General features: G+C 36.2%; 1 protein-coding gene across 2 annotated transcripts in view; it reads right to left on the reverse strand.

Annotated features, from left to right (window-relative positions):
- ulk4 (unc-51 like kinase 4) overlaps positions 1-15852 on the reverse strand; it is a 93815-nt gene that overhangs the window by 31027 nt on the left and 46936 nt on the right. For both annotated transcript variants that reach the window (XM_017409849.3, XM_037980116.1), the window contains exons 23-30: positions 14389-14522; positions 14027-14148; positions 13806-13862; positions 13090-13141; positions 12742-12836; positions 7349-7400; positions 6148-6352; positions 4377-4469 (exon numbers count right to left, since the gene is read on the reverse strand). In XM_017409849.3, coding sequence (XP_017265338.1) covers positions 4377-4469; positions 6148-6352; positions 7349-7400; positions 12742-12836; positions 13090-13141; positions 13806-13862; positions 14027-14148; positions 14389-14522 — 810 coding nt within the window. The remainder of the gene's footprint in view (positions 1-4376; positions 4470-6147; positions 6353-7348; positions 7401-12741; positions 12837-13089; positions 13142-13805; positions 13863-14026; positions 14149-14388; positions 14523-15852) is intronic.

Genomic DNA, 15852 nt, shown 5'->3' on the forward strand with positions numbered 1-15852 from the left:
CAGCCATCTTGAACAGGTCTGACTCCAAAGATTTATCAGTTTTAGCTGTACATTCAATGATGTATTATAATCTGTCTATTGGTTCATGAGATATTTTGTTAACACCACAGACAAAATCATTATTGCCCTTTCACAAACAGTGGCAGGCAATAAAGAAAGGAGTGAAGAGAGGTAAGGAGTGAGGAAACAGGAGAGAAAGACAAAGAGATGAGAAGAGTTAAAAAAGATGATTGGCAAAGATTTTGACAGAGAGGACAAAAGAACTGAAGAATTGAGGGGGGAAAACAGGAGTAATGCTGATAAATCTCTTGAAAGCAACAAGGAAAAACAGAGAATGAGAGACAGAGAGAGTAAGGAAGAGAGATGGATTTCTATATTGGTCATGGCATTCTGTCCAATTACTGATCAAAGATCTTTGATTCACCATTAATTACTGCATGGTTGGAGTATATGAATAGAACGAGCTCGTCTCGTTTACATCCTCATGTCTGTGTACATCAGGAAGCACAAAAGCATTCAAGGTATAACAGGAACAAAGCCTGCTCAAATCAGACGGGTGTTAATACGGTGAGCCCAGTGACTTAAACATTTTTCTTCACACTAATAATGATTTATAGCTTACTGAGCAGCCAACAAACGCCGGGAACTTTTACTTGAACCAGCAAACTTAACAGGGCCAAACAGATTTTTGCAGCAAACACCTGACACCGTTTATTATAAAGGTACTCTTTTCAGGCTGAACAAAAGAAAGGTCTACGATCTAAAAATGATCTGGTACCAACTGGGCGCTTCAGAGCAAACAACATAGATCGCTCCTAATCTTATAATATCCTCACACATTTATGAAGTCCATCTTTATTGTGTCATTTTTAAATCTTAATTCGTTCACTTTTTCACGATCATTTTGTAGGTGTTCTGTCTTAACTTGACCAGTTATTTTCTAAATCAAAATCATTTTGATTTTCATGTCCAATGGGAGCACTTCACAGCATTCACTCAAATTCTCACTTGCCTTAAAAATAAACAGTGAACAAATGAATAAAGCATTTGTTTCAATAATGTGACTAAAACCTGTAACAGTTTGGTGTTTCAGTGTTTAAATGCCTGAATATTAATGAGTTAGACTGAGTTTCTCCATGCGTTTGTCAGCATTTTAACTAGAAAAGGTCTTACGCTTCCTGACAGGTGATAATTTGACTTAGGATGTTGGATTTAGGTGGATGTTGTGATTAGCATCACTAATGAAAAGTATTCAGAGAGATTTTAACTGTGTCTCTTCTTACTTTAACAGAAACCCCATTTTAATCCTTTATTTAGACATTTCCCAGTGCAGATCCAGGTTGCTGGTCGATACACTGAGTTGTGGACACCTATTAGGAATCTGTTAAAATTGCTGTTTATTTATTTAATGGGAAACTTTCCATTCAGCTCCTGTAGTTGTTGCTAAGCTTTCTAAAAACGTATTACTTGTGTGCACGAGTGTCTATTTGTGCGTGATTGTGATGCTTGTAGATTTGATGGATAGTCTCCCATTATGAAGGTGACAGGCTGAAAGATGAGAGGAGAGGTCAGGCCAGCACAACATGATAAACTGGACCACCTTTAAACTACCAGCCATACATCAACAGACAAAGTGAACAACAACAATGAACAAACCGGAGCACAACAGAAGACCTACGAGGGAACAAACACTGATGAGACAACCTTCACCGCATCAAACAATACATAAATATAAATCACACTGTTACAGTAATAGCAACAATAATTAGCATTCTGAAATAGTTTCTTGCATGTACTCACACCAGAGTCCACAATAGTCTTTTGGTGAGCAAAAAAAAAGGCCAGCTTCAGTATTAAAATATTTTTTACTTTTTCTTTGGATCAAAAAACGACAATAAAAATAAATTTCACTGTCCTATAGGAAACTCTCATTTAAACATTACACATTTGAGCTGTCCAGCTAATACACACTTATGTATAGTGCAAAAAAAATAGTTAAACCAAGACAAATCTGTGCCTCAGACTTGGTTTATAAGCACCTATGACAAAGCAGGGCCACATTACCAGACATCTGGTCTGGAGACTACACTATGTAGAAGAAATATAAACAGTCATGGAAAGGCACACATGTAACTGCAGAGAGAGGATCTTTGGCTAAAGGTCATAGTAAATGTAATTGTTTGAAGGTGTGTCTGGACTGTGATAATAAAGAGAGAGACAGCAGGCTGCCTGGCCAACATTAATGTCCCCAATTTACCATCTAATTACCGCTCGGCTGGCTTCATAGCCACACTTATCTAACCAAGACCCAGGCAATTTAATTTCTGATTGTAAAACCGCAGTGATGGAGGGAAAGTTGTGGAGAGAGGGCAAGGAGAAACAGAGAAACGTGGACTAATGTTAATAAATTAGAGATGGTGAGAGAAAGAGAGTGAGAAAGATGGGGAGGGAAAAAATTGTTAAACGCTGTTAATAATGTCAGACCGAAAAAAAACTGAATGACAAAAACAGATGTAGAGAGGGGAGCGCTGACACCAATTTGAAAAGTTCACGTCACTCTACTTGTGTCAAGGAAAGAAGAGGATGAAGAGAGGTGGAGGAAGAGAAAGATGAAGACAAGAGGGGGTAAAATTACCGATAAGAGAAGCAGGAGTGTATTAGTGATGTAGATGAACTTTAGTTCTGACAGCAGGAGAGAAAGACAAGGCTGGAGATGGAGAGAAGAATATAATAGATTATTACATTATGGCAGAGGTATTTAAAATTTTATAAGTGGACAGACGAAGGAAAAGAAATGAAAAAAGACAAAATATATATATTTTTATAGCAGTTTTAAATTATAATTTACAGTATTTAAAGATAAAAAGATCAACTCTGAATTAGGCTACATTATTTGAACATTGCCCTGTCAAAAACCCTTCACTACAGATGAGAACTGTTTCTTTTATTGTCTTGGCTTCAACAATGCTCACATAGTTTGAAAATAATGCCAGTATCACAACTACAGTTAATTTCACATTTCAACAGAGTAGGACCTTAATAAATGCCTATATGGACGGGTGGTGGATGAAAAGTTCAAATTTCAAAATCTTGTTGTACCTCATCTTCGCCTCAGAGACACGTTGAGACATTTATTTACACTAATTTGACCTTTAACAGTTTATACACTTCATATTTGTAACTTTTCTTGTCTGTGCTTTCCTTGAGTTTCTGTTTTTTTTTAACTGACAATTTCCAGTTGCCTTTTCAAGAATCCACCTCTTCACTTACCAATGTTTTAACCTTTTTTTACCCTCACATTTAAACAGTTTATGTAGCAAACTCAACACATCTTATGTCAAATTAACTAAACATGCAGTAAGTCACCCAGCAAAAACAGGTATTTTATTGTTTGGGACACCAACTCAAGTGTTCCTGTGTTCCCAAGTTAAAGTCACTCATAAACATAACATACACACACTTGCCACTGCGTGTGAAAATACACACATACGCTGGTAAATCATCTCATAGTTAGACAAGGATCCTGCAGATTTTCTCAGCAACAGCAACACATCATTATCCTGCTATTTTGGTGTCAGATGACTTCCCGACTCGAGTTGTTTTTAAACTCCTTTAGAGTGGATTACTTCTACTTTATGCAGAAATAATTTTGTCTTAGTGTTGTATATTTAAAGAGTATGCATTACATTTATAAGCAAAGCTCTTCAGGAGGAGCTAGTATGTGGAGATATTCCAGCACAACATGTCAATTCTGTACGCATCTAAGTTTATGCAGCACCTTATGCCTGTCACTAAACTGATTACCAATGCAGGAAACTCAGGCTTTAAGAGGGGTGAAAACGGTCTCGTTGAATGCAGAATACCGGCAGTGGTGCGGCTGGAAATGCTGTCGTTGCTACTAGCTCTGAATGTGCATCAGCTACATCAACAAACAAATGATCATTAGTGTAGATTTGTGTACTGCTGAGGGAAAATAAATCAGCGTTCATAATATAACTGAGTGTGTTTGTGAATGGATTTATGCAGGTGTATGTTTGAGTGTGTGCATTTATCCATGTGAAATTGGGTGTGTGGCTGGGAAGGATTCACAGAGCTGAACCAGGAATCATCGGCCTTGGAATTAAAACTTTACACTTTGTGGTTAAAATACACCTTAGTATCTGCATGCGCTTCAACTACAAAATATTCAATGTAAACTGCATTAAAAAGTGTCTTGGCAAAACACATGCGCTTTCTACATCAAATCTGTCACTTCAGAATGAAAACATTAAGAACTTTTGATTTTTCTTTAGTTTAGGACTTAGAAAAGGTCCTATCCTGGCATCATGATTCATAAAACTTGGGCGTGTGATTAACTGTGAATGTTTGTTGGGTACCTGCAAATCTGAGTGCTGTGTTCAGTCATCGATACCAGCAGTTTGAGTGCGTAGAGTGGGATAGGTTCAGGTGCACAAAGAAGAGATTCAAACCTAAACATAATCAAATCCAACACTTAGTGTTTTATTGTTCTAGAAAGAAGAATGGAGAGAATTTAACAATATAGAAGAAGGGAAGTTAAGTGGAAAAAAATCAAGCTGTCTGGTTTGAATGTTGTACCTGTAAACATTTTTCTAATATTAAAAATATAAAAAACTAACACTGGCATAAAACAGTGGGTGTCATTTAGTTTAATAAATATCTATACTAACTTAAGAAGCAGCATCTTGGTGTTCGTTTCCACTGGCATGTCATTAAACCCTCACATAAAGAATGTCACAAAGGCCTCCTTCTTCCACCTGTGCAAAACTGCTAAAATTAAAAACAGCTCGTCTCAAAATGATGAAGAAAAACTGGTCCATGCATTTATTGCTTCCAGGCTGAACTATTATAATTCTTTATTATCTGGGCATTTAAAAAGTCTTCAGTCGATCCAAAATGCTGCTGCCAGAGTTCTGATGAGATTTGGAAGGAGATCACATTTCTTCAGTTTTAGCTTTTCTTGATCGGCTCCCTGACAAACTCAGAACAGAGTTTAAAATCTTACTTCAAATGTACAAAGCTCCCAACAACCAGGCTCTATCTTATATCAAAGATCTTATTGTTCCATATTTTCCTAACAGAGCACTTCGCTCTCAGGCTGCAGGTTTATTTGTGGTTCCTAGAGTTTCTAAAAGTAGACGAGGAGGCAGAGCTTTCACCCATCGGGCTCCACTCTTGTGGAACCAACTTACAGTTTTTGTCCATGCAGCTGACATCATTTAAGCCTAGGCTTAAGACTTTCCTTGTTGCTAAATCCTGTACTTAGGGCTGAACTGAACTATCTTTTTACTTATGCTGCTATAGGCTTAGACTGATGAAGGACATGCCGACCACATTTCATCACTCTACTGTCTCTGTATTCTTAATGTTTGTATTTGTCATTATTGCTGAAAATGACCTTGATGCTCTGTTTTTTTTTTACATAGAAACTACACCTGGCCTACTGCTTTCTTGTTTGTGTCTTTTTTCCACATCTCCTTAACCCCTAGCTGGTCGAGGAAGACTGCCACCAATCTTGTGCTTGGTTCTGGTTGTGCTACAAGTTTCATCTTGTTAAAACACAGTTGCTCCTCTTCCCCATCTCTCTTGTGCTTGCTTATGATTGGGGGTGGAGGGTTACATCAAAGTGAAGTTTGGACGCAGTCTGTTGGTTTCCATAGACTGTTTTTAACTAACTAGCACCTTGTAATATACTGAAATGTGTTGAAGAGGCAACATCAAAAAATGTCTACTTGTTTTTAGGATTCCATTTTGTTTTATTTTATACATTTGTGTAATTGCAAAGTGCACTGTATTGTTTGTATTTGTGTGTAACTGTATTTTTATTTTTTTGTTCATTTGAAACAGGTCTCACTTGAGAATGAGACCCTGTGTCTCAATGAGATTATCTGTAAATTAAAGATAAAATTAAATTGTATTATAATTGGATTAAATTGGCTGTAATTGAATTTGAGTCTGGATCTGTTTTGAACCAGACTGGATTGAATATATTGTGATAGTATTGGACTTATTACTTTGTACATTACGTTGTACAGTGCCTTGAGAAGACCTTTGTTGTGAATTGGCAATATATAAATAAACTGAACTGAATTGAATACAGAGACGCAGCCATTTGGGAAACTGACCAACCTTGAAAGCAGAGATTCAGTGAAGAGAGAGGAGACTTTGCTATGGGATTTTCCGTGCTCTGTTCTTTCTGCTGTCCTTCCTTCTGTCTCCCTGCTCTCTCTTTTTTCCATGTTTTCCTCATTTTCCTCAATATCTTCATCATGTTCGGCCAGCAGAACTAGGCTGAGTTCAGACAGCACCTTCAAAACAAACACCGACCACTCCACTGCAGCAAACATGGAGACGGAGAGAATATTAATATAAATTTGTGCTTAAACTACAATCTGTGTTAATGTGCAGTAAACAGAAGCTTTTAAACCTACACATTTTGGTCAACATGCATATAATTTACAATTTACTTTTTATGTTCTTTCTGCAAAATATTGCATTATAAACTTTGCGTTGTTAACTGAGTGGCATTTGAATACACACTATCAAGCTAGTCCTGTTGGAAATAAAGTCGACAAAATTAATATGCGGCCATTACTGACAACTACTTACAATTACTTTCATGCTAGGTCTAAATGAATTCACAGAAATAACAAACAAACAAAAATCCAATATATAAAACCAATAAAACTAATAGCTGAATATAAGACTGCATTCATTACAACATAAATTATACAGCACAAGCAGCATTTAAATACTGGACCACATTATCCTAACAAACACAGCCAAAGGCTCAAGGTTACAAGATATTTTAGACTAACACAGCATGACAAGTAACAAGGAAACAAAATGTTCATAGCAAACAAAAAGCCCCTTTACCCTAACAACCAGGTCCCTTGTGTGGGCAGTGGGCACTAACCGAGACTGCACATTAATGACTCAGAGCGTCCAAAACAAAACAAAACAATGCTGTGGATTATTGCAATGGTGGTTTACACAACATACTGGGTTTCCTTAACCTTAAAAATTCAAGGTTAGCTCATTATCATGCTTCTTGTTTGTAATTTATCTTTACACAGCCTAAATTGTTATCTAACTCTCTCTATGTTCAAATCAATCTATTACTCTTCTGGCATTTGTGACTTTAAGACAATAAAGACGAGGAAAAACAAGTTGCCTGTTTTCTGCTATCAGAATGGTCCCTGTAAACTTCCTCTTCCATTTACTTATTGCCATTTCTTCCTCACTCCCACCACTGACTTCAGCTGCCTTTCCAACAGCTTTTCTCTCTCGTTTTCACTTTCCTCTCTAAAAAATTACCCAGTAGTCGTACCGTTTCTGCTGAAAGCCAGCGTTGTCAGAGGAGGCAGGACAGCATCCACAACCTTCAAGAAACAGAAACCAAAGAGAGGAAAAAAGAAAAAAAATGACAAGAAATTAAATTATACAAATCATACTTTAGTCGTTCTTAAACGCAACACTGTAAGAAATTTCTCAACATCAATAAACTGAACGCTTTAATGAATAAGGAATAAATATGGGTTCAACTGTTCAGTTTTTTCATTTGTCTCCTAGTTCTCTCATGTAAGGGATAAAAGCAAACAAAAAAATCTTCCTTTAAACTAAGCGGGTTAATAAACTTCAAATCTGAAAGCGAGATTTGTTTTTAGACTACACTGAAATTGGGACTCTGTATTATATTCGTTCTGTAGGCATTAACCAAGCAGGCCACTGTTGCAGACCAAATTGCCATGGAAATACACTGTTGAATGATTCTAGTTTTTTGTTTTGATCAAACGCACACACGTTTTTGTTACTGCCAAAGCCCTTATTTAAGTATGAAGCTCTACTGCATGAATTTGCATGATTACTAATATTACCATAAAAACAACACGAATGCTGAGTGAGTGTGTGAGGTCATTACCTTAAAAGCCAGAGAAAGAAAACTACAAAGGATGTTGCCCACTACTTGATGGTTTGTGTATTAATAGCATAGCCATCAAAAGACTGTGTTAGTGTGACAGCATATGTTTATTTGTATCTGTGTGTGTGTGTTGGTAGTTTTGACCCTTTTACCTTATTACCTTTCTGCATTTGTGACCCTGTGCTGAGAAAATGAGTCAGAATGAGCACAGGCTGCAGTGCAAAAAAAACTGAAAATATTGATTTTTGCAAGATTGAAATTTGCATAAAATTGAATCCATAGACACCGTATAGCAATTCCAGTCATTAAAATAGCAAATGATCTTTCTAATCTACCTTTAAAATCAAGGTTTTTAAACATGTATGGCTTCAGAAATAATTATTTGTCTTAGAATTTTCTTTGAAATTGACCATTTTTCTCTGCTGGCTGGCATAACACAGAGAAATCCCTTCACACAATGTTTGGCATCATTGTAAAGCTTAGCCATTTCCCTCCTTAACTAGAATGCTGGAATTCCCGATTACATCATTTTAGACCAAAAAAAATTTAGTTTTCAAACTGGCACTCTCATAAACAAAACTAGCTTGTTGCCGTGGCAGGTGATAAATTGCCAAATTTTAACAAACTATAAATCATTTTGAAACTTTTGAGATGGAGAAGCTGAAAATAGTAAGATACTGGAAAAACCAAACAAAACAAAAAAACTGGTAAAATTTTGCTTTGTGGTGAAAAAAATGAAAAACGGAATGCCTTATCTGTCATAACATGCGTATTCCACAATTTGTATTAGCATTAAATTAAATTAGCCTTAAGTTAAATTTATCAAATTTATCATTGTCACTGATTTTAACAAACAAGGAAAGAACACAGCAACAATCTGGTTGTATTGAGTAGATTTTATGCTTGGTTTAAGAGTTTAGGAGCCAATGCTCAACTCTGCACATCACTCCTACATGCAGACATGTCATCATTAGTGATTAGACCCATCACAGTTGTGTCATGATGTATTTATATTGATGGTAGGGGGAGTGGTCATGTGTGTATGTTGAGTGGAACAGTGGGCCGAGCACACGACCTTGTGGGGCACCGTTGCTGCTGATCAGATGGGATGACTGGTGCTTCCTAAGTCAACCAATAATACAGATTTATTAATTCTTTCTTAAATAAAATTATTTGTTACCTATTGGGTTTTTTCCATTTTTAATTAATTTATTTAATTTTTTAAGAAATTCAAATATTTAAACCAAATGCAAAAGTTAATTTTAAAAGAATGTATGGCTACAGTAATGCAGTGATGTCATTCTTAATGGTAGTAATTAATTTCACACTTTATTACATTCACTACTACTCGTGTACGTCATCAGCAGCATTAGGTTACAGCAGCAGAAATATTATATACATATACATACATAGGATAATGTTTTTTTTTTGTTTATCACAATTAAATGAAACAGGGAAGTCTTCTGCCATTTTGTATATTTGAGCGATGTTTACATGACAAACTTTTAGAAGACCAAAATTGTTGCTCTGCATAGAAAACTAGGAAAAAATGTTGAAAACCAAACTTTCAGCAAACTTTACTCTTAATTCATAGTGAAAAGAAGTCAGGGATGCAAACAATCTCAAGCATGAGCCCATGTCCTTGTCTAGCAGCAATAAAAGCTAATCTGAACTGGCTGGGTGTAATTAAAGTGTCTTCCTGTGTTATTGACTATCAGTAGCTGCAAGTCTCCTGTTTGCTTCTTTTTGTCTTCCTCATTTCTTTTTTCTCTCTCTCTGTTCACCCTGTCTGCTTCCTGCTGCTCTCCACTGCCATACGTCAATAGTCATTAAACACAATCTCATTGTTCCATTCACACATGCACACTTGCACAAAAAACACCCACAGATTTGATGAGGCGCCTTTGGTTCAATACTTGATTAGTTTCTTGCCTAATAGCTCATATGGCGACCCTCTGTCCTCTGATCTGTAGTAGACCAATTCAGTAGAGTGAAAGTCACACACTGATTATAATACCAAGGGCCACTATATAAAATTGACACAATAAGGCAGATTAAATAGCAAATTAAATTTTGACATTTTGTAGATGGTTTTCTCCAAAGTGACTTAGAAGCAACTAACAACATTTAAGTTTCATTATAATAAGAAACCCTTGAATATTAATTAGGCACTAATGCTGGACCTCATTTCACCCCTTCCTCGTATTTTTCAGCCCAACTCAAACATTTTCATGATCGAGGAGAAGGGTCTCCTGATCTTTTTTGTGTTGTAAAACAAAAATAGGGGAGCAGGGTTAAAAACTAAGATGTTTTTGAGGGTACACAAAACAAATGTGAGCTTTGAGTGCAAAGAATCTCATATACAGTATGTAAGTACTGTCTCTGTTAAAAAATATTCTTACTGGAACAAAACACACAGTATTAGTTTGTATTTTAGTGTATTACGTTTAATATTGTTGCCAATCATCCCAAACAAGCATTAAAAATAGTGCAAACTGAATTGCATTTCTTTGTTAATATTTTCTTGTGTCAACAAACACTGTAATGTGTAGCTCAGTGTATCTTGATGTATTACATTTGATACTGTTGTCTTTATTCCCTAACAATCATAGAATATAATGTTATATGCAAAGTCTGTTGCAGGGCAGAAAACATGCCATATATAAGCACATTGATGGTGCATCTGTTTACATAAAAGGACTGCTGACAACTGATGGTATATTGACATCTTCAAGGGTTATCCCATTTTGTATTGGAGTATCTTAATCTCTACTCTCTGTAACATCAAATTAAAGGCCAAGAAGTAAAGTAACATATAGGTAATGCTAGGAAATTAAATCAGGTTTAAATCTATTTAAAGCAAAGAACACAAGAAGTAGAACTAGTTGTCTTGGAGTCAATGCATCAGGAGTTTTCCTAAAAGCTGAAAAGAACATCCCTGTTCTGATAACGTTTGGTAGTTTGCTCCATTGTTGTGGAACCGCACACGAGAGCTGCTTGGACCGAGACCTTCTTGAGTTTAGATGTCAGGGTGAGGCACATACAACTGAAGGTCATGCTGAAGCTTTAGAGACTTAAATAAAAGCTGCAACTGCTACAAAGATAATTTCAGCTGGTATAAGATTTCACTGATCAAACACTAGACCACTTGCCTTGCCTGCAGAGGTTTCCAGCGCATGTTGGAAGACCTACTGGAAAGGTTTTGCAAATATTGAGATAAACAATATCAAAAGCCTTATACAAGAATGGCATAGTATTATTAATATTAGGTTGGGGTGGGGGGACATTTATACTCTGAAACTTATTGTATAAAACCTTCAAGATGAATTTATTCCCACTCCTGCTGCATTATTACTGAGGTCCAAAGTAAAGGGTAGATCAGACAAATTAAATTTACGGATGCATTTGCTCAATACTGCTACGCTGGCATGTTAGAGCTATGCCATGCAGTTCAAAAGCAATAAACCCAGGAAGTGCAGTGCAGTTGTATTACCTTAAATCTGAAAATATTACATATTTCTAGGGGGCTGTAGAGCTTTTATTTGTATCTCAGAGTGCAGCTACTGTTAAACATCAGTTTATTGTTTTATTGGTCTAATTCACCACTGAGCTGATGAAAGTCTTCTTTCCTGCCTTCCTTCTCAGCCTTGCGAGTAATTGCAAATTTAATCTTTACTATAGCTTGTAAATCTTCTTACTTCCAGTTGTACAGCAGGAATAGAAACACAGAAAGGCTTAATAGGTTTTTATCCATGCAGGTTCAATCTGCATGAAGAAAACACTGCAGAGATGCAGTGAGCTGCAGGATAAATAATTTAAACAGTCAAATCAGACCAATAAAACATTAACCACCTATTGTTTCACAACAATTACATTCTAAGGCACAAATAAATTCACTCCCAAACCCTGTGGACATTTAGAACATTGACAGTTTGAGTGAATAAAGTTGGCTCCCTCAAAGGCAGCCATCAGTCTATTCATGTATAAAAACTTTCAATGACACACATTGTTTTTGGACTGTGGTTGTTTTATTTGTGCTTTGAAACGTAAATGTTGGAGAACAATCTGACATTAATGTTTTAAAGATTTACATTATAGTTTTGCTTTGCCAACAGGCGGATTCACTTCTCTTTCCTCCACCACAGGAGTGAAGTTTGCATCAGACTGACTTATTTTAAAATCTGTTTCACAAAATTCTTTTTGTTTTAAACCTTAAAATGTAACCTCTGAGAGACAATATGGAATTTGTGATTGACATCTGAATTCACTATTTTCTTGTCCAACTTACATTTAATGTCCTCTCCTCAGCTGATTAAAGATGCTTCAAGGATTGAGTTTGAATATTGTGTTTGCAAACAAGAGCAAATATTCCTGCTGCTCAACTTAAAAGTTACCAAAAAATTTGCGCTGTAGACAAGATTGAACAAAGATGACTGAGACTGAAAGACAAAAATTAAATGCTGAGAATGCTCAACCAATAAAAAAATATGTTTAGGGCCATGAGAAAAAGGTTCTGGTTAGTGATAAAGGTTCTTGTCTTTAATCAGTTTTCTTTCTTTTGTTGTGAAGTGCTAACACACACGAGAGACATGAAACACTGTCAGACAAAAGTAACTACCTGTCTTTGTAACAGGCACGTTTCTCACAGCTTTAGTCAGGAAGAAAAACGTAAAAAAGGACCTGACCTCTCAGCACACAGCTAGTGAGGGGCTACACCAAATATCACTCTTTCAAACACTGAATCAGTGCAGTATGAGGTAGAAAACGAGCCGGATGTCAGCTGCATACTTGGTCACACTTACAGTCCAATGATACTGAGTGATGAGTGCATGGTGCTGACTCAGGACCTCCACAATGGACAGAATTGTTCTAATCAGCTCTTCGTACACTGCAGCACCTAAAAGAAAGTTTTATAAGATTTCAGCACTGAGTTGGAAATGAACCACTGAACCCACTGATTTGTTTCAAATGGGCTGCACTAATTAAATGGCACAGGAGTCAGATTTAAATGAAAGATTTCAAAAACATCCAAAACATAACTAGTAGTAAAAAAAGCAATGAAAAACCCAATGCTAAAAAAATGACAAAACAATCATATAGTGGTAATAGAAGCTGTATGTACAGACTAAAATGAAGAAATAAAAACTCACCGACAGCACTGGACAAATTAGTTTCACTGGACTCTACAGACATAATATAGTTCTGAAAGAAGAAAATGATAGAAATACCATACCTAAGTTATAAGTTCTGTGCTGGGAGTGATTTTAATTTTAAGTGTTGTGGTAGATGTTCATTTTTTTTATAGGATGTAACATTCACTGTGTGCTTTCACAGTCCAGACGCGATTTGACAGATCTGAAAATGAAGTTCTCAGCTGCTACATGTACCTTTAAGGTTTGTTTATGTGCAAAGAGATCATGCTGGGTTTTTTTTTTTTGCTCAAACTTGTTCATGAGTTAATAGAACATTGACATTCAGAGTGATATAAGAGGCGTCAATACAGGAAGTAGGCAAGTCAGGAGTAGCAATGGAGCCCATGACAGTAAAAATCTGATACCAATTGAGCCAAAAAGAGGCTGAGCACATGAAAGCTAGGAAATGTGACAGAATCAGGTGGACTGAATAGACCGTAAGAATTGGTAACTTGTTTGTGACAGCACTGCAGAAGGGTCACAGGTGTGACTTAAAGAAGTCAACGTTTTTGTTTAATTAAAAAAAGTCCTTAGTGTCAGCCCGAGTTTTCACTGTATAAAATTGTTGGGGAGCTAAAGGGGGGGGAAATGAAGTTTAAACTTTGTCTTTTTTAAATGTTCATTTTGTGAGAAATATGCAAAAAAATTTGACTTTTAAAAAAAAAAAAACTTACCAGTAACAATCCAATCTGAACTAGAAACTCTTTGTTTACGATTCGAGATCTGAAGACCTGGGAGGAGACAAACAATCAAACAAAGCAAGAAGAAGATAACAAAGAAAATTAAAAAGATAATGCTGTATGTAAATAAACACATCCAAGTAATGTAGAAAGCCAGATGAACTTGTTCTTAAATTGGATGATTGCTTATTTTTATTAATTGTTATACAAGTCACCTGAGATGAGAGAAGTTCCAGGACGATAGACGTCGTTGGTAAAGTTTGTTTAAGCTGTTTACTCTGAGCTGTCGATGGGTGTCTCCTCCCAATCACACCTCTTAGTGCACATAGGACATCGTCTGGAGAAGAGACAAGGTGAGAAAAAAATAAAGATAAGACAGAATGAGCTGAGAGAGATCGTACCATAACTCCACAATATGAGGAAAGCTTGCAATATGCAATACCAATATTTAATACTGCAATGACAATATGACTTGCAATAAACAAACAGCACAATTGTCTTGCTCCTCTCTTTTAGTTTGGTCATTATGATACTCACAACTTTATCTGTGTGCTTTGGACTGGTTATCTATACATACCTATTATCAGTGGTGCAGTGCTGCACAGATGAACCAGCATTAAGTCCAGACACTGATGCAGGTATCCTGATTGGCTGGGGTTCTCTCTAAGAGGAGCTGCTTTGCGCAGGTCTCTTTCCAGGTACATCACAAGTCTAAGGAAACAGAGATTAACTCATCATTTATAATAAAAGAAATGGATTTATCATAGAGAAAACTCTGCTGGCCCACTTGCACTTACTTGAACAGGAATAAAGTTTTTAGCATCTTTGATTTTATTTTAAGATATGTTTTAGATCAATTCATTGGATCTCTCTTATTTTTTATTTAAAATAACTCATCAGAATTCAAGTGTATGCAATGAGAATTGAATCTGAATGTAATTAATTTATTTATGAGGTAAACAATAGTAAATGAACTAAATAGAAGTTGGCCAAGAACTGTGCCTTGTGGCACAAGTGACTACAAATTTTGTTACATATTTTAGGAATTAAGTTCTCTCACAATATCCATTTTCCTTTTAGATTAGGAAAGAAAACATTAAAATTTAGAAACGTTTCCGTTTCAAGAATATTTGGAAGACTGTTTGGACTTATAGTGGTGAATCCACCAACTGTCCACATTCGGCCTTTTCCACACTGCTATATAAAAAGAGACAAACTTGCCAGGTTTCTGTCAGCGACTGCAGGAGACTCAGACTTCTCACATACAGCTGACCTACAAGTTGCCCACTGTGTGCCTGAGTGTGTGAGAGTGCATACGTTGAAAGCCAACACATTCCACTTTCACTGCCAATCTTGACACTTCCTCAGTGAGATCCGCACAAGTTCATCTCTTAGAGACACACATATATTTTCATGTTACTGAGGTGCTAATTAAACACAACACAAGTTTGTGTGAGAAGGAAAATATGTGTCTGTGTGGTTGAGTCATGGAGTGCTCTCAGTGGGAGGGAGACAGGCAAAACAAATTTTAACAACTCCCAGTTAACAGAGCGACAGAGAGAGTAAGATGGTGTGTCTGAAACACAGAAGGAGAGATGGGGAGACGAAAACAGCTACAGAAGAAAGGAGAAATAAAAACATTATCTCTGTAATTCTGGCTTTATGTATGAACTAAAGACATGTATAAACTTGTGGTAAGAGAGTCACCGTTCATCAGTTTGTGTGTTACAGAATTACATTAAAGATCATGAAGTGGTGATGTGTTTCTATTTTCTGTAACAGTTTCTGAGGCAAATAATTTTGCTGTGGAATCTATGTTTTTGAGATCTAGAGTCTATAGATGAAAAATAACAGAGAACACAGTAACATTTGTTACTCTACAAAACAAAACATATACAGGTGCTGGTCATAAAATTAGAATATCATGAAAAAGTAGATTGATTTCAGTAATTCCATTTAAAAAGTGAAACTTGTATATTATATTCATACATTACATACAAACTCATATATTTCAAATGTTTATTTCGTTTAATTTTGATGA

Source organism: Kryptolebias marmoratus, linkage group LG16 (genome assembly GCF_001649575.2).
Source record: "Kryptolebias marmoratus isolate JLee-2015 linkage group LG16, ASM164957v2, whole genome shotgun sequence".
Taxonomy (NCBI): Eukaryota; Metazoa; Chordata; class Actinopteri; order Cyprinodontiformes; family Rivulidae; genus Kryptolebias; species Kryptolebias marmoratus.